Source organism: Haemorhous mexicanus, chromosome 12, assembly GCF_027477595.1.
Source record: "Haemorhous mexicanus isolate bHaeMex1 chromosome 12, bHaeMex1.pri, whole genome shotgun sequence".
Lineage (NCBI taxonomy): Eukaryota > Metazoa > Chordata > Aves > Passeriformes > Fringillidae > Haemorhous > Haemorhous mexicanus.
The window spans coordinates 21,455,494-21,473,762 of NC_082352.1; the positions used below are offsets into that span (position 1 = coordinate 21,455,494).

General features: G+C 53.6%; 1 protein-coding gene across 4 annotated transcripts in view; it reads left to right on the forward strand.

Annotated features, from left to right (window-relative positions):
* The window catches only part of ACSF3 (acyl-CoA synthetase family member 3), a 51,607-nt gene that overhangs the window by 14,136 nt on the left and 19,202 nt on the right, over positions 1 to 18,269 (forward strand). For all 4 annotated transcript variants that reach the window (XM_059857538.1, XM_059857541.1, XM_059857540.1 and 1 more), the window contains 3 exons: positions 371 to 525; positions 963 to 1,108; positions 6,759 to 6,871. In XM_059857538.1, coding sequence (XP_059713521.1) covers positions 371 to 525; positions 963 to 1,108; positions 6,759 to 6,871 — 414 coding nt within the window. The remainder of the gene's footprint in view (positions 1 to 370; positions 526 to 962; positions 1,109 to 6,758; positions 6,872 to 18,269) is intronic.

Sequence of the window (18,269 nt, forward strand, 5' to 3'; positions counted from 1 at the left end):
CTGTGTCTTTCCAAAGAGGAGCTCCCATGCTTTGGAAAACTCTTGGCTGTGTGCAGCCTTGGAAGACCTGTGCATGATAAGGGAATGAGCTGATTCTGCCACAAGCTTCCATCTTCGTGAGCAAATTCTAGGCTGCAACATGACAGGACTGACAAATGCCATTTCCATCATCTCAAGAGTGATGGTGGGTGGGGGATCCACTGGTGGGATGAGAGATGAACGTTGTGCCTTGGGAAATAAGGGGCATGATGAAAGTTGGGATCTTGTTTTGGACAGGGATGGGGGCACACAACAGCTTCCAGCTGTACTCCCAAGAAATCTTGGATAGCAAGGGTGTATTTTCATCCATGTGTGTTCCCTTCCTTCCTAGGTGTGGAAGAAGCTCCTGAGCTCCCAAGCTCCTCGTGTCAATGTGTTCATGGCAGTGCCCACCATCTATGCCAAGCTGATGGAATATTATGATGAGCACTTCACCCAGCCCCAGGTGCAGGATTTTGTGCGTGCCTTTTGCCAGGAGAACATCAGGTGGGTGAGCTGTGGGCTGGGGCTGCTGCTGGCTCTCTGTGTGCTCCAGGTTTTCCTTTCAGCATCACCTCTTTCAGTGCTGGCTGCTGTGCTTTGGTGTCTCTGTGACAGCAACAAGGGTGACATGATTTAATTATGAGCCACTCTTGCATGGGAGAGCCAGAAGGGGCTCGTTGTGTGTCACCCTGTGTAGCACATGGCTGAGGGCTTTGTCCTGCAGCCCAGGCTTGTAGTCCAGGATCTCTTTTAAGAGGCTGTCCTGGTTAACTTAAACCCCATATCAGGCTGAGAATGTGAGGGACATTTTTGGTCCTGGTTAAAAGGATTTTGAGACTGCAGGTTTTACGCAGAGCTGTTTGTGCCTGTGTGTCAGGCTGCAAATTCCCTGGAGCAAAGGTGCTCTCAGATACTCTCTTACCTGGCCTTTCCCTGTGCAGGTTAATGGTGTCAGGCTCAGCAGCCCTGCCTGTGCCTGTCCTGGAGAAGTGGAAGAGCATCACGGGGCACACCTTGCTGGAGAGGTATGGGATGACTGAGATTGGGATGGCGCTTTCTAACCCTTTGCATGGAGTCCGTGTCCCAGGTAGGAGTCTCAGGGGTGCCCCTGTTTGCAGGTGTGTGCTGGGAGTGCTCTGGGGTGTTCTCTGCACAGGAGCGAGGAGAGGCCACGCTAGGAGCAAGGCTGCTGGGAATTGGCACTGGGGATTCAGGATGTGGATGTGTGGGAAGGGGCTGCTGCGTTTCCCAGGGATCAAAGCTGGCAGTGGTGCCCGCTGGCCTGACCAGGCTGGCACACTCCAGACTGATGCTCTGTTACTTCCAAAATCTTAGTGAATTGAGGAAGTGTTTCTTCAGCTCCTGCTGCCTGGAGTTGTATTTCTGGGTGGTGTCACACAGGATTCTCCACACAGCAGTGCTTGTCCAACCCATCAGTGCTGAACACTCAAAATAGGACTTCTGCTCACTGTTATTTTAGTGCCTGTTTCTTGCCTCTTCAGGAATTCAAAATTGTCACACCTCTCTGTACACTCTGGGCCTGTTCTCTCCTTGTCTTCCCCCCCTTCTCTGAGCTGCACTTTATGATTCCTCTCCATAGCTGTACTTTCTGGAACCTAGAAATAAATTGATCTGAGACATTGCAAATGTAAAATGCCCCCACTCTCCCTGTGGTTGGAGCGTGGCCATCTGTGTGCCCACCCTGTGCCACCTGCCTCCCCACAGGCTGTCTGTGCAGGCATGGCACCATATGCAGCCTCCTGGGGAACTGGTGTTACCCCAGAGGGGGTCCTGGGTGTCACAGCTTTCCACAGCACCCCACTCCCATGGGATGCAGGAGCTGGGTCCTGCAGGGGTGGCACAGGGAGAGGAGAAGCCAAAACTCCCCCTCATTGACTCCTCAGCCTGAGAACAGCTTGAAACACAAACTCTGTTTTAGTTTTGCAGGGTAACTGTCATTCCCTCACCCCACCTCAGCCAGTTTTATCTTCCTCCAGCAGCCCCATCCCTGCAGGCAGGAGAGGGAAGCAGGCAGGAAAAACAAGACTCCCATCTGCAGGGAGCTGTGTGTGAGCCCCACAGCCCAGGGTGACAGGGCAGGGATCATTGCACTGTCCCTGGGTTATATTTGCTTTTTATTGATTTTCATGAGGGAAAAGGAGTGGAGACTCCACAAATTTCCCAGGGGACTAAAAGAGAAAAGGAATAAGACTGAAAGTAGCATGGCAGTGCACAGGCTGGCACCCAGAAGGGCAGCTCCTGCCCCAGAGCTGGTGGCTGTGCTCCTGAGGCATCATCCCTGTGGATCCTGGGGTCTGCAGGGGACCTGGGGACAAACCCTCTTGTGCAGCCAGAGCAGAGGGGCTGGGGACTGTCACTCCAGCCCCATCCAGGGACTCCTGCAGCCCCCAGAGGGGGGAGAAGTGTCTCAGGAAGGTGGGGATCAGCAAGAAGCCGTACAGAAATGAGGCTATAATTGAATAGGCTTGATTAATTTATTTCAGGAAGTGTCAGCTGGGAAGCAGATGGGTGAAGCTGAGGCATAATTTACTGGAGCTGTGAAAAAGCTTTTGATCTAGTGCCCTGTTAGAGGCTGGGTAGGAGGTCACCAGGTACCACAGAGATCCCAGAGGCAGCTGATGGTGGTCTGGGAACAGGGGACATCTGCCAGAGGGTCTCTCCTGGAGTGGGAGCAGCACATGACCTTCTCTCCTGCTTTGACCTGTTGGAGTGAGCCCAGAGGAGGCACCAGGAGGGCCAGAGGGATGGAGCAGCTCTGCTGAGAGAATTGGGATTGTTCAGCCTGGAGAAGAGAGGGCTTTGGGGTGACCTCATTGTGGCCTTCCAGTTCCTGAAAGGACCTACAAGGAAGATGGGACTTTGGACAAGGGCCTGGAGTGACAAGACAAGGGGGAATGGCTTCACAATTAACTTTAGGTTTAGATTAGATATTAGTAAGAAATTCTTGGCTGTGATGGTGGTGAGGCCGTGGTGAGGCCCTTCTCTGGGTGCCCAGAGCAGCTGTGGCTGCCCCTGGATCCCTGGCAGTGCCCAAGGCCAGGCTGGACAGGGCTTGGAGCAACCTGGGACAGTGGTAGGTGTCCCTGCCCATGGCAGGGGGTGGAATGAGATGAGCTTTAAGGTCCCTTCCAAACCATTCTGTGATTCATGAGCCCCCAGGAGAGATCCTGGGGCTTCCCTTGCCCTCTCGCAGGCACTTGGTGTGGCAGGAGAAAGGTGGAGTCCTTAGACCTTGCCCATCCTGCCCGTGTCCCCAGCAGTGTCACCAGCACTGTGTCCCCACTCTCCACTCACTGCACAGGTCTGAAGGAGCAGACATGGGGTGTGGGAGCTTTAATTTCCAGAAGCAGCAAAGATGAAAGATTTGAAAGATAAATGTTTGCTTGTATATGGTTAAAACCCTGCTTAAAATGCCTCTGTTTTCACCAGCTCTCATTCTAATCCCCCCTGGTGCTGTTACTGTGAAGGGAGATGAATAATTCATGGCCGGAGAATGCCTCACTGGGCCTAATCACCACTTTAATTGGAGGTTTAGATCAGAGGCAGCTAATAGCTGCTACAGCGGGGACTCCGTGTATTGTTGACAGTGAGATCCTTGAGTGCCTTATCGTTGGCCTGCTCCAATCCTCCCGGGACACAGCAGCACCAGCTACCCAGATACCAAAGGACACAGAGCACGGGGCCAATTAAATTTATCTGGGAAGAGCTGACAACTTTTTTAAACAGAGGAGAAGGGGTGAAAGCAGAGTGGTGTCACCCCCTCCTGCCTGCAGCGCGGTGACACCGCGGGAGAGGTGCCAGCATTGCTTAACATCCAGGAGTCTGCAAATTGGAGGGATGCAGAGGGGAAGGAGCAGAGATTGCTCCCCAGCTTCCCCTCAGGATTATGGCTGGGGGGAAAAGGAAGCCACTGCAGAGTGTTGACCCCTTCTGATCACCCCAGCTGTGGCTTGATGAAGGCAGGACCTCCTGGGCTGCTCCTTTGGGAACAAGCCCAAATTTCTGCTGACCTGTTGGAGTTGGCACAGGGTATGTTTTGACACGGTGAATGGGTCTGGGAAGCTCCAGTCGTTGTTTTTGCACAAATTCTATTAATCCTGGCAGCTTTATGGAGCTCCAATCAATGGTAGGGACTTTTTCAGCCTTTACAGATGTTGATTTCAAAGTTTGTCACTTTTCCTAAATACCAGAAAAGCTTCTCCAGACAGAAACATAAGGAAGCAGCTCTCCACCAGGGATTTGTTTTACATGCTGGTTTTATTTTAGCCAAGTAGGAGAGGAACTGGTGGGGCTGTGTTAGTAACTGTGATCTGAAACACTGTGTGGGGAACATGTCACCTCCTCTGTGCCAGCCCTGTGCTGATCTTTGGTGTCTCATTCCCAAGGGCTGGGACCAGCAGTGGGCACTAATCCTGGAATCCTGCTGCCCATGAATCACTGCCCATTTCCATGTTGAGGTCAGCAGCTTGCATCCAGGGAAGGAGCATCTTCCAGGAAGGCATCTGGCAGATCTCGATTTGAAAAACTCCAAGTCTGTGAGAGCCCCTGGCAGTTCCTTGCATTGGTTTCTGCTCCCTCCATGAGCTTTCCAGGACTGACTCTGTGGTGCCTGCCCACAGACATGCCATGTTTTGTGGGCAGATTGGAGTCTGTTCGCACACAGTTTTTCACCCTGGAGAAACTGTTCCCACAGAAGTCTAGAAGGTGGCTCCAGCAACCTTCCATGCAACACTGAGGGTGTTTTCTGTGACTTGTTACTTGCTTTGAGGCCTTTTGGAGCCTCCCATGGCAGGTGCAAGATTGTTTATTACACATATGGTGTGATTTTTAGGGTTGTCCTGTGCAGAGCCAGGAGCTGGACTTGATGATCCTTGTAGGATCCAACTTCTGTGATTCTCTGATTCCATAAATACCTCGACACTGTACCTCAGGGCACTTCTGGCTCGTGGCTCCCTCCTTGCCCTGCTGCAGCCCTGTGTCTCTGATTCCTGGCAGTGTCTGGCCTGGAGGTGGGAGCAGCTCAGGGGTGCTGGTGGTGAGGGGAGGACGTGGCTGTGCTGGCTGACCAGAGTGCCAAAGGCAATTCTGAGCAGAGCAGCCACGGATCACGGGGCTGCCACGTCGCTTTGTGTTTATTTCCAGCCAGATTTGCTAATTGTTCGGGTAGTTTTGCTGCAATAAAATCTCACTCCCTCATAGCCCATCTGCTCCTGGCTGATCCTGCAGGGATGCCATAAATCTGGGCTACGACGACATATCCATTTCCATGGCAACTGACCAATGTAGCAGACAAAATCGTGATGTCACGGATAGCAGATCTCCAGGGCTTCAACAGGAGAGTGAGACCAGGACAGGGAAAGTGCCACTTGAACCCAAATGCCTGAACTACGAGCGACAAGAGGAAGACAGGTCCTGCACTCCCTGCTCTAGGGAGTTCCCAGTGTCAAGGTGATTCTGGCAGACCTGGAAAGCATCAGCTGGAGGCACCTCAGGGTAAAAAATTGATCATCCTTTAAAGAGCACAGTTACCAATTTATAGAATCACAGAATGGTTTGGTTCGGAAGGGATCCCTCAGCTCATCTTGTTCCATCCCCCCTGCCCTGGGCAGGGACACCTTCCACCAGCCCAGCCTGCTCCAAGCCCCATCCAGCCTGGTCTTGGACACTGCCAGGGATCCAGAGGCAGCCACAGCTTCTCTGAGCACCTGTACCAGGGCCTGCCCACCCTCACAGGGAAGGATTTCTCCCTGGTATCCCACTAACCCTGCCCTCCTTCAGTGGGAAGCCATTCCCCCTTGTCCTGCTACTCCAGGCCCTTGTGAAAAGTCCTTCTTCAACTGAAACTCAGTCCTGTCCAGTCCTGCTGAGCCATAGGTTGCTGTGAGCTGCTGTCCCTCTCCCTGCTCACAAGGGATGAAGGTCACAGGCCCCATTCTGTCACAGGAATGAGAGGCCATCAAGAGGCTGAGTGAGACCTGCTGAGATCTGCTGCCCATCCCACAGGTCACAGGAACAGAGCTGCCCTCTCAGCTGAGCTCTCAGGTGCTCCCCAGCAAGAACAGACCCTGAACTTTCCCAGGGGGTGGGAAAGCAGCAGGATGGGGAGCTCTGGGTCCCAGATGCAGCTTGGACCTCAGTAGTGGTTGTTGTGACACTGTGTCAGCTCCTTGGCTTTGAAATTGAAACCTGTGGAAGAACAGGGTGGTTTTGATCCCTGCTTTTCTCCGGTGATGTTTTCTATCCAGCCTAGTGATGTCTCCTAAAACTGAGATAATCCCTGGCAATTCTCAGCTGTTAAGCCTTTGCCTCCCCTGTCAGGTGCGGGCTGTAGAGCAGCAGAGTAATCGCTGTGCTCTCTCTTTTCACAGTTTTGTGTAGCTTTTGTGATGCCTTTCTTTTTTTTCTTTTAAAAAAAAAAAAAAAAAGAAGCAGCTTCATCTTCATTCCTGAGCTCTGAAGAGGTGCAGATGTCTTCAAAGAGTGGCCAAGAGAGTGTGTTCAGGGCTGGAGACATGTTTGTGTTCAGAGGCATTCCCAGCACTGCCTGCTCCTGACACACAGTGGGATCGGCGCCTTCCTGGAGGGACACCCCCAGCTAGGAAGTCCTTTAGGCCAGCACAGCCTGCAGGTGCCATTGCTAGGGAGCAGCTGCTGTTTGCATCCCTGACTGTGTGCTTTCCCTGCTGTGCCCCATTTCCATGCTGCTGTCCCCCCAGGTTCCGTGGGCACCCCGCTGCCCGGCGTGGCAGTGCGCATCGCCAGCGAGACCCTGAGCGGCGGCGCCCGCTCCTACAGCATCCACGCCCAGGGTGATGAGAACAGCACACAGGTACTGCCTCCCTCTCCTCCTCTGCTTCACTTTGGAAAGGTCTCATCTCAGGGAAAGGACTCTCCTTCCCAGCCTCTGAAAGGCCGAGGCTTGTGCTGCTCCTGCTCCCAGAATTCAGTGATAGAGTTTGTTGTGCTTTGTGGCTGGGTTCCTGTAGCCATGTTGGATAAGTGCTGTCCATGCAGTCATGGAATGGACAGGGTTGGAAGGGACCTCAAAGCCCATCCAGTCCCACCCCCTGCCATGGCAGGGACACCTCCCACTACCCCAGGGTGCTCCAAGCCCCAGTGTCCAACCTGGCCTTGGACACTTCTAGGGATCCAGGGGCAGCCACAGCTTCTCTGGGCACCTGTGCCAGGGTCTCACCATCCTCACAGGCAAGAATTCCTTCCCAATATCCCATCTAAACCAATTCTATTCCACTCTGAAACCAGGTCTATTGGAAGGTCCCTGCCTGTGGAACGAGATGAGCTTTAAGGTCCCTCCCAACCCCAACCATTCCATGATTCTGTGTTTGGAAGGACAGGACTGGTGGCCTTGGGGGTTGCTCTCATTTTGAAACAGCACTGGGGGAAACCCATCAAGTTTCCATGGAAGTCAAGCTCCATGCTGAGCTCCACATGATACCTGCACCTGCAGTTCAGGTGTGCCAGAGATCAGGCATTTGGCATGGGAACCATAATCTGCCCCATTGCTGGGTGCTGAGTGTTCCCTGCTGCTGCAGCAGCCCCAGCCCAAGATCCAGGCTGTCTCTTGCCACAGAAGTGGCTGAGCAGGGTCTGCATTCCTGCCCCCTCCCCTCCACACCCTCACTGTGGGTGTTGTGCTGCTCTGGCAGCCCCATCCCTGCTGATGTCTGGGCTTGGCTGAGCAGATAAATGCTGTGTGTGACAGGAGTGACCCCAGCAGTGACACCGCGTGGGTGGGACACAGGCGGGCGTGAGATTCAACCTGAAATAGGTTCCTTTGCTCATCCCCTGGGAAATGGCTTCTCATCCAGCCACCTACAGGCTAAGGGTTTGAAAGGGCTGTGGCAGAGACACTGCTGGTGTAAGCGCTGCTGAGAGGCTCAAGAAAATCTTTTTTTGTCTGAATTATCTGGTGGCAGGTGGAGGAGCCAGCAGGACCACAGGCAGCCCCGTGGGTGGGCTGTGCTCAGGTTGTGTTTTGTGTTCTGATGCTGTAAGAGCTGGATCCACCCCAGACTTGTAAAACAGCCCAGGGGACAGCTGGGAGGGACCACAGATTGTGGCTTTTATTAAAAAAACCCTCTTTGCTGCTCTTTACTCTGTGTCACTGCTGTGGCGTGGCCGAGAAGTGGGCAAAGCAGGAGGGTCCCCATGTTCTGTTTTTGTCATTTCCTGGACGTGTGTTATATTTCACAGGTTTGTCCTCTGATCCCAGAGTTTGCTCTTGGCCTTTTTTTTCCACTTGTGTGGAACTGAGACATGAAATATAACGTGTCCCTTTTAATAATGATCCTATAATGCTTTTTTCCCCTCAGGGATCCCTGGGCGCTTTACAAATTAGGTCTCAGACACGAGAATCCCCAAAGTGCAGCTCCTTCCAGGATGAAATGTGGATGTTGTTCTACAGAATTATGAGAGGAAAAAATATGGAATGTTATTTTTTCTGCTCAGTACTCTTTCCCCTTCCTTCTCGTTGCACTGAGTGACCAGAGAAGGGGAGCCCAGATGAGCTGTGTCTGGTGCTGGAAGCCCACCACCTCCCCAGGGCTTTACAGAGCTTGGATTCACATAACTCTCCTCTTTCCTCTGGCTTCAGGCTGCTTGGGCTTATTTTGGGGGCAGAGGAATTGCCCTTTATCCTGGTGATTTCTCACCTGCACCCTGCAGCCCCCAGTGTGGTCCATACCCAGAGCTCACAGTTGTTGCAGGAGCTCCCACCAGCGCTGGCCTTGGCTCCCTGCCCCTTGCTGATGGTTCACTTTCCGTCAGGCTCTCCCCTGGGGACCTTCTGAATGTTCTGGTGAATTCTCAAGTCATCAGCAGGGGAGGGTGAGGGGAGGTGGTAATTTGCCTCTGGGCATTGGCTCATGGGCTGGTTCCTCTCTGAAAAGCTGTCCCCATCTCACCCACCATTCCTCTTGTCCCAGTTTAACTGGGAGTTTCTTCAGGCTGAAGGGAGAGCAATGGTCCCATCTGTTCAGCCACCCTAGGAGACAGTGGCTGGCTGGGTACCTCCAGGACATCCACAACATTTCCAGGAGCAGAGCAGAGCCAGCTGCCTCTGTCCCTGGGACTGTCACAAGGTGGGAAATCCAGTCCCTGCTCCCAGCATGTGTTGGCACAGATGGATGCGTGGAGATGCCAGGAGTTTGGAGTTTGTGTGCCCTGGGCACGGAGTGTGACTTTCCCTGGTGTGACCAGGTGGCAGCCGTGGTGACAACACCTCTGCTCCCAGGGATGCTGGAATTCCTGTGCCTCACACCTGCGGTCCCAGGCAGAGCCTCACTTGCTCAGTGCCTGCCCCAGCCGTTGCTGCTGGCACTGTGTGCATCATGCTTGGTTAATAATTCATGTCAGGGGAGACAACGTCAGTGGAATTTATTTAAAACGAGGCGGATCTGACAGTCCGAGTGCTCCTCACGCCCCAGCAGCCCGGGAAAGGCCCGGCTTTGTTAAAACCAGCTCCTCCACAGCCAGGGGCTGGCCCAGGCATGGGAAGAGCTGGCTGTGTCACCCTGCCTGTGCCACCAGATAACCCCGTGGCCTTTCCCTTGCCTCCTGTGAGAAGGATGAACAAATCCTTCCTCGCCTCCTTCCCAGGAGGGCTCTGAGCCTTTTAGTGGTTGAGGGCTGGAGGAGACTGAGGGAACACCTCAGGGGTCTTCAGCGTCCTCGTGAGGGGCAGCAGAGGGGCAGCAGAGGGCTCTTCCCTCTAGTGTCCCCTGGGGACAGGACCCAGGGAATGGCTGGAGCTGTGCCAGGGAGGTTTAGGTTGGATATCAGGAAAAGGTTCTTCCCCCAGAGGGTGCTGGCACTGCCCAGGCTCCCCAGGGAATGGGCACGGCCCCGAGGCTGCCAGAGCTCCAGGAGAGGTTGGACAGTGCTGCCAGGGATGCCCCGGGGGGGATTGTTTGGGGTGTCTGTGCAGGGCTGGGGTTGGAGTGATGATCCCTGTGGGTCCCTTCCAGCTCAGGATATTCCATGATTCCACAATTCAAGCACCATGGGGCTGATCCAGGGGGATGCTGAGCACCCCGGCAGGAGCTGGGCTCTGAGCCATCTCTCTCCCCGGGCTCCTGGGAGCAGGTGATCCCTGTGCCGGGGCTGAGGCATCGTCAGGGCAATCTGCGAGGCGTTCACACCTCGGCTGTGCCTGCAGAGCCCTCCCGACAGCGAGCAGAGAGCGCTGCCCCTGCCAAGGGAATTGTGTGCGGAGCCTCGCGGGGTCAGCGCCTTCCCTGCCCGCCTTGGGCTGGGCTCCTGCCTCCTGCTCCCCCCTCAGCCGCCCTTCTCCAAGCTGTTCCTTCCCCACTAACACCGTCTTTCCCTTTCCTCTCGTGCTGGCGCCCTTTGGACATGAGCAATCCAAACAGGAGGAGGAGGAGGAGGAGGTGGCAGGAGCAGGGAGCTGGGGAGTGTTCCTGCTCTGCCATCCGGTAACTGCCTGAGCTTGCAGCAGGGGACCACTGCAATTTGCAAAGCTGGTTCCTGGCACACCCTGAAGATCAATAATCTACTTAGCTGGAAGTTTGCTGGATCTCTGTTCTGCCCTGCATTTTCTCCCATCCCTTGATTGGAGATTTCTTTTGGATTCCTTTCCTTCAGTCCTTCCGTCCCTTCTCCGGAGCTCTGTGCTCTGTTCATCCTGTTTGCTCAAGATTTCAGCCTGTCCTGTGCTGCTTCTTCTGGGTGTTGTGCACCCAGGGCTGCCAGCACCCACACGAGGTTCTCCAGCCTGACACATCCCCTCTGCTCCAGCCTGACACATCCCCTCACTGCTCTGGCTGCTCCAGCCAGGGCTGTGCAGCAGCCTGGGGACACCTGTGACAGGCCAGCGAGGGCAGCAGGTGACAGTGCCATCAGAGTCACAGCCCTGACTGTGTCCTCACTCCTGCCTGTGCAGGGGTGGGGGATGCAGAGCTATTCCCTGCAGAGATGCTGCTCTGGGAGCCCTGGGAATAAGGCTTCTCCACCAACATCACTGGGAGCAGACCTGTGGAAGTGGGTGTGAGGGACAGCACAGCTTGGCCTGCCCTGAGTCATCCCACATCCTGCTCCTGGAGCCACTGGCATCCAGAGCAGTTCCTCAGCTTCCCACCTTCCTTAGGCAGCTGCCTGCTGGGCCCATCTGACCCTTCAGGCTCAGTAATCCTTACCCACAGCCCGGGGTGCTTCTTCCCATGGGGTGTTTTCCCCTGAATTTTTGGCAGCTCTCCCTGTGGCTCTGGCGCCCAGGAAAGGGTTACAGCTCTCCAGCTCTGAACGTTTCAGTTTGCTTTGTTCAGTGCAATGCATATTTCATACGCTCAGCTTCCCAGCTGGCAGAGGCCTGGAAACCCTGCAAGCTGTCGGGTATTGTCTCTCTCCTTCTTCCCTTGTTTGTTTGTTGGCTTTTTTGGGTTGTCATTTTTGTTGGATTTCTCTTTTTTTTTCTTTTTCTTTTTTCTTTTTCATCTTTCCCAAATTGCTCTCTCTCACCAAAGCCCAACGCTGGTGCTGACAATGGGGGGCTATCAATAGCTAAATGGCTTCCCAGCTGTAGCCGAGGCAGGGCTGCAGCCAGGGCTTTTATGGCGAGCAATTTCCTCGCCGAGGCTGCGGCGGGAGCGTGGGGACGGCCGGCTGGCAGGAGCTGGCAGCAGGAGGACGCTGTGCCACGGGCTTCCCCCCCTTCCAAAGGTTGTAATTATCTCGTTTATCCATATGCAAGCTGTCGTGCTGGACAGGAACCGGCTCGGCTGTGGCTGTCCCTCCCGAAAGCCACCAGCATCTCTGTCCCCTCCTCCCCGTGCCCCCCGTGGCTGTGCCATCTGCTCCAGCTCACTGCTGCTTGCCAGTGCCTCGACGGGGCTGGGGGCAGCTGCCTCTGTCCCCCGTGGTTGTGACTGCAGCTCTTGGGTGTTGATGTCCCTGTAGAGGGGACCAGGGGTGGCTCCACCTCGCTTGTGTTCATCCCAGATCTCTTCAGAGCCCGTGGGGTGGTGCCCACTGAGCTGCCAGGGTTGCTTTGGAGGACTGGGCACCCCCTGGCTGCTGCCCGTTGTTGGTGTGAGTCTGGGTACTTGGCTATCCCTGTGGGATTCTCCTCACCCATCCAGGTATCCCAGAACAGCTGGTGAGGCTGTGGCTGGCTCTTCTGCAGAGGCCAGAGATGGGCATGTGCCCCCCGTGCCTGGCATTCCTGAGAATGGCCAGGGATGGCCAGGATGTGATCACCTGGCCTGGGCACTCCTGTCCCTGCCTGTCCCAGAGGAACAACTGAAGGAACACTTGGATTGTTCCTTCTATCCCATTCAGACCTCAGCCTAGACCAGTTCATTCCTTGTTCTCAGTGCTCCTGCACTTCCAGAGCAGCTCTCCTCCAGTGTTTCGCTGGTTTTCTTGTCCCTGCTCCATCCCATCCTCGTGTATTGGTACCTGGATGGTGAACTTGACCTCCAGCATCCCCAGTCCATCTCCCATGAGGAGCTTTCCCTCAGCTCCATGATCCCTTCCATCAGGCAGTGTGGGGAATGTGTTGTTGAAGGCAGTCTGGATTAGATCTGCAGCTTTTCTTCTCTCTGCAGCCCCAACCCTCAGGATTTCTGGCACAATCCATCTTTGATAAAAACAATCTGCATTTATTCCTATTTTCCATTTGCCTCAGCTCCTTCCAAAGCCCTCTCAGTGCTGGACACTGCACTTGTGTGTGTTCCAGTTATCTTTTTTTTTTTTTTCCATATTTCTCTCATCTCCTCAGGATCCTGTTTTGTGTCCTGACCAAGTAATTCAAGAGTCTCCACTTTGTTGCCCAGGCTGCTTTTGTTCCTGTATAAACATTTTAGCTGCTTCTCATTGATCACATGCTGTTCCTTACTCAACTCAGGCATTGATTCCATTCTCAGATTTATTTATATCTCCTTCCTTCTTTCTGTCTGCCCTCTGGTTTTTTTGGTTGTCTTTTTTTTTTTTTTTTTTTTAATTTGTGGCCATAGCTCTGTTTTATTTCTTCCTGGTAGTAAAAGTAGAAGCAGAGGTTGCAGTAGCATCATGTCCCCTTGTTTCTCAGCTGAAAACTCTTCCCATCACAGGGACAGCCTCGATTCCAGGAGAATATTTCCTTGCACATGGAAGTTGAATCCATCTGTCAAGAGGAACCCTTTTTCCACAAGAGTTTCCTTTGAGCTCACCTTTGTCACAGCACCCTCAGGACCTCTATGAATCTCTTTGTTGTTGTTTTGTTCTTCCACAGCATCCCAGACTGGTTTGGGTTGGAAGGATGAAGCTTATCTCATTCATGGGTAGGGACACCTTCCACTGGAACATTCTTGTTTGTAGCTGAGGTGGATTTGGGGTGTTTGTGGAAGAGCCCTGGCTGTGGTGGGGAGGTGCTGAAGCAGAGGCTGAAGGAGGAGGAGCTGTGTCAGTGCCAGGGTCCTTGCAGCCAGGGGAGCAGGGGATGGCTCAGCACAGGGAGCAGTTACAGGCTGTGGGCAAGCTCGTCACAGCCCCCAGACTGCACTTTCAGGGGAGGCTGAAGGAAACCAAACCAAAGGTGGGCCTCTAGTGGAGTCCCTGCCTGGTCCTCTGCCTGCCCCAGAATCAGCTGAGGGCACATGAGGAGCCTTCCCCAAGGAGGGGAGCAGGGGCAGTGGGAAGATGTGCTGACATCTCACCTCGTTCATTATCCCAGGGAGTCTGCAAAGGACAGGGATGAGAACAGCAGCGTGGAGAGCATCTGGCATCTCTGCAACAGTGTTACACATTTAATTTATGGTGTTAATATAGATCAAGAACTTCTGTGTCCATGGAACAACCGTGGGGAGGGCTGACCTTTCCCAAGCTTGGCTTGTTTTCTGTCATGTTTTGGGATCATCTGGAGCTGATCAGGCTGGTAACCTAAAAACATCAGTATTGCCTAAAAATATAGACAATCACTTTTGTTTTCAGTGGAGCAACATTTGCTGTAAGTAGAGGGTTGGGTTGTTTGAAAATAAGTTTCAGTGTTCCAGCTCCACTGTGCACCAGCCTTGCTTTTAAATTTATAACTCTCCAAAATGAAAAGTAAATGGATTGTGTTATTCCCAGCCCTTTTATAAAAGTTAACATTGCAAAAACAGATGTGAAATGTGGCCTCGCAGATTACAGCCTGAGCTTGGGGTTTTTAGGTTGGGGTTTTATTTTTTCCTTACTCTCTCTGTGCTGTGTCCCTGAGGAGCAGAAATCTGCCTTTTTCCAGCAGGAGGAAAATTGTTCTGTGTCTAAATTGCCTCCTGCCAGGCTTGTGTGGATGCTGCAGGACACGGAGCTCCAAGGAACCATAATGCCTTTACAAAACCAGGCAACTTAGCAGGGAATTTTTAATTAGGAATGTGCAGGAAAGTTCAGGTTGCCTGGGAATTTGGTAATGCTCTAACACACCTCCCAGTCCTAGGACATTCATTCCAGTGTGGCCCTGGGAGATGGTGATTAAAGGCACTGGCAAGCAGGTTGTTATCTCCAGCTTCCTGCAGGAGGCAGGTGAGCAGGTCCTCACCTCCCACACCAGGCCTGGCTGTGGTGTGATCTGGAAAAGCAGAGTCTGGGCCAGGTCTGGAGCTGCCTTGCTCTCTCCAGGTCAGCAGGGGCTGAGCTGTTGGATGCTGTGTTCAGCCTGGAGAAAAGGAGGCTCAGGGGGCCCTCCTGGCTCTGCACAGCTCCCTGACAGGAGGGGACAGCCGGGGGGTTGGGCTCTGCTCCAGGGAACTGGGACAGGACAAGGGGAAACAGCTTCAAGCCGTGCCAGGGGAGGCTCAGGTTGGACACCAGCAGGAATTTCATAATGGAAAGGGTTGTTCGTGGGCAGGGGCTGCTCAGGGAGGTTTGGAGTCCCCATCCCTGGAGGTGTCCAAGGAACACCTGGAGGTGGCACTCAGTGCTGGGGACAAGGTGGGGATTGGGCACAGCTTGGACTCGATGATCCTGAAGCTCTTTTCCAGCCTCAGTGATCTGGGATTCTGGGACAAGGCTCTGGGCCACCAAAGCCTTGAAGGGGTGGTGGAGGTGACAGGGAGGTGTCTGGAGGTGCTGGTGGCAGTTAAGGTCCAGCAGAGGAGTGGGGAGCCTGATTTGGGGTGCAGGACAGAGCTGGATCTGTCCTTCAGGCTTTGTTGTATCATTTCCTGTGCTCTGATATGTTAAAAAAGCCCAACAAACACCAGGAAAAAGTGACTTCTCTGGCAGAAGAGGTAAAAGGGCTCCGTCACTTCCATAAACCTCACATACATAAATGATTGTCTTCTATTAGTCACTTTAGGGCTCAGTTGCTTAATTATTTTGATCACAGTAATCATTTATTTACAAGGTGGGGAAAAATGCCAAGCACTTCCAAGCCGAGCAGCTCAGCAGGGAGGAGGCAGGGCTGCAGAAGCATTTCTTTCCTCCCCACAAGTCCAAATGCTTTTGCTTCATGGAGTTATAAGGTCCTTTTTGAGGTCCCTGCTGAGAGATGATGCTCTGATCCACAGCCTTGGCTGCTCCCCCAGGAAAGAGGTTCAGCAAAACCAACTTCAGGTCCCTGTGCAGGAGAAGGCTCCAGGGAGAGCTCAGAGCTATAAGGGCTCCAGGAGAACTGGAGAGGGACTGGGAGCAAGGGATGGAGGGACAAGGGGGAATGGCTTTAAACTGAAAAGAGGTAGGCTTAGATGGGATATCAGGGAGAGATCCTTCTCTGTGAGGGTGGGGAGGTCCTGGCACAGGGTGCCCAGAGCAGCTGTGGCTGCCCCTGGATCCCTGGAAGTGTCCAAGGCCAGGCTGGACAGGGCTTGGAGCAGCCTGGGACAGTGGAAGGTGTCCCTGCCATGGTGGGACTGGATAAGCTTTTAAGTCTCTCCAACCCAGACACTTCCATGACTCTGTGAGTATTTGGGGGATGAAGGGGGAAGGAGGCATCTGGTAGAGTTTAAGTGGATTTCTCTAAAACCTGTTTGCAGCCTGAAGATATTTGGGGTTTCTCGTAAAAGTCTGTCTTCCTCCCATTGCCCAGCCCAAGAACATGCTCTCACCTCCTCAAACCTCACCTTCCAGCTTCCCATCTGTGTCTCCCACATGTTTCTGCTTAGGAATCCACCGTGCCTTCCCTGCTTCCCAGAGAAGGGCAGGCAGCTCTGAGCCTTCCCTAATTCCATTAGATCCATTAAAGCTCCGTGCTGCAGCTCCCGGCGGAGCGCGGGGCAGAGACCGCAGGAAACAAACGGCCCCTTTGAACAAATCCCAGGGCCCAGTGCCAGGCAGGGATTCCCAGCTCTTTACAAACCACCCTCCTAATAAAGAGGTAAAATGGGAACGGGGAGAGGGGAAATATGCATTTTCTAATCACCCAGATTTAGGCCTTCAAAGGATTTATTACAACCTTTTATTTCCATGCGTGGAAAATGGAATCTTATCTCGTGAGCCGGCTGGTCCAGCTCGACTGGCTTTAGAGCAGGGAGCTCTCTAACAACCTTCAGGGCCACGCTGTGCCTGGGTGTTAAACTTGCTGGAATGCATTAAAATATGGCCCTGGGAGAGGGGGAGATCCGTGCACTCAGCAATGTGATGCCTCCAGCAGCTGCTCGTGCCATCGAGCCGTGCTGGAACCACAGGAGCCACCAGGATTGGAGCGAGAAAGGAAACAACCACCCCAGCTGTGTGCTGGCATCCCTGCTCCCAGAGCCAGCCAGCGTGGTGTACCTGGGACTGCAGAGGGATCAGGCACGAGGGGTTGGAGGAGATAAATGCCACGAACCTTGGGTTTGAGTTGCTGCTGTGGGGGAGCAGTGCTGGGGCTGTCTGTGCCCCTGTGCCACGCTGGGAGCGGTGCCGGTGACACTCCGAGTGCAGCAAGCAAAATCCTATTAAGATAACGTCACGGCCTCTCTGTTTTACTGTGTGCAAGCCAGCCATAACATCATTAAATTACACAACAGGGAGGTGCCTGCTGCCAAGGGGCTCTGCTCGAGATAAGATGTGGGTTGAGCCGCTGCCAAAATTTGAGTTGATATGACAGGAAATTTGGAGCGGGTTCAAGGCTTGATTCACACCAGACATGGCACTGTGCAGGTAAATCAGGGCAGGATTGATCCCTGGGGCTGTGCAGGTACCTGGCACCGTGAAATCCTGGGCAGGATGGGGCTGGAGGGGTTTGTAGCAGACAGATTTACAGCTCTTCTTGTGTTCAGCACTGACAAGAAGCCAGAGCCAGGCAGGGTGTGTAGGTGAAGTTCAGGGAACTGTTTGCAGGTTGTTAGCTCTGCCATCCCCTCCCCAGCCCTTTTGGGGAGTGGGAAGGGGCCTGAACACCAGGACACTGCTCAGGGAAGCTGCTTGTTTTGTGATGCCACAGCTGGAACATCAGGAAAAGGAGTGAGAAGAAAGAGATGGATCTTAAAACTCCACACAGCCTGTAAGAGCCCTGAAACCGGCCTTGCTGGTCCCTCTGTGTCACCCACCATGTCCCTGCCACCCTTGTCCTTGGAGGCTTTGTGCCTCTTGTGCCCTTTGTGCCTATTGTGCCCTTTTTTGTGCCTCTTTGTGCCCTTTTTTTGGATCCTTTGTGCCCTTTGCTGCTGCAGGTGTGGAATTTTGCTCCAGGCCCTCCAGACCTCAGCTTTGTCTCATGGATAGTCTGGACTTCAGCTCCATCTTTCAGATCTATGGGGAGAACTCACCCAGCACCATCCCCACCTTGCCATCACTCAGCAAAATTCCTCATTGGCATGAAGGACTTTTTTTTTCTGGAGCACGTTCCAGGCAAGGAATTGATCCCCAACCAGGGCTCTGGAAGCCTGGGCTGTGTGTGCAGAGATCCCCTTGTCACCCCATCCTCCAGGACAGGACATCAGGAAGGAAATACTTTTAAATGATGCCTTGGAAGCAGTTTTCTAAGCGTTTTCCATTAGGGAAGCTTTGTTTCCATCAGAGGCTGCAGAGAGCCCGCCCTGCCCTGGGACTGCCTGGCGCTCCAGCACTGCTATTACAGCTTTCCCTCGTGGCCCTGTTTCTGGCACTGCTGATTTTTGGGGTCCCAGATGGATCCTGGCCATTGCAGCAGCTCAAGTACAAAGTGGCTGGGAAAGTGGCTTGGAATTCCTGTTCCTGAGCTGTTCTCCATGGAGCAGCGTGTGCAGGCACATCCCACAGCACCCTTCCATCCCAGCAGTGCCTTTGCATACCTTGGTTGTGGATTTCAGCTGACAGAAAATGGGTTTAGA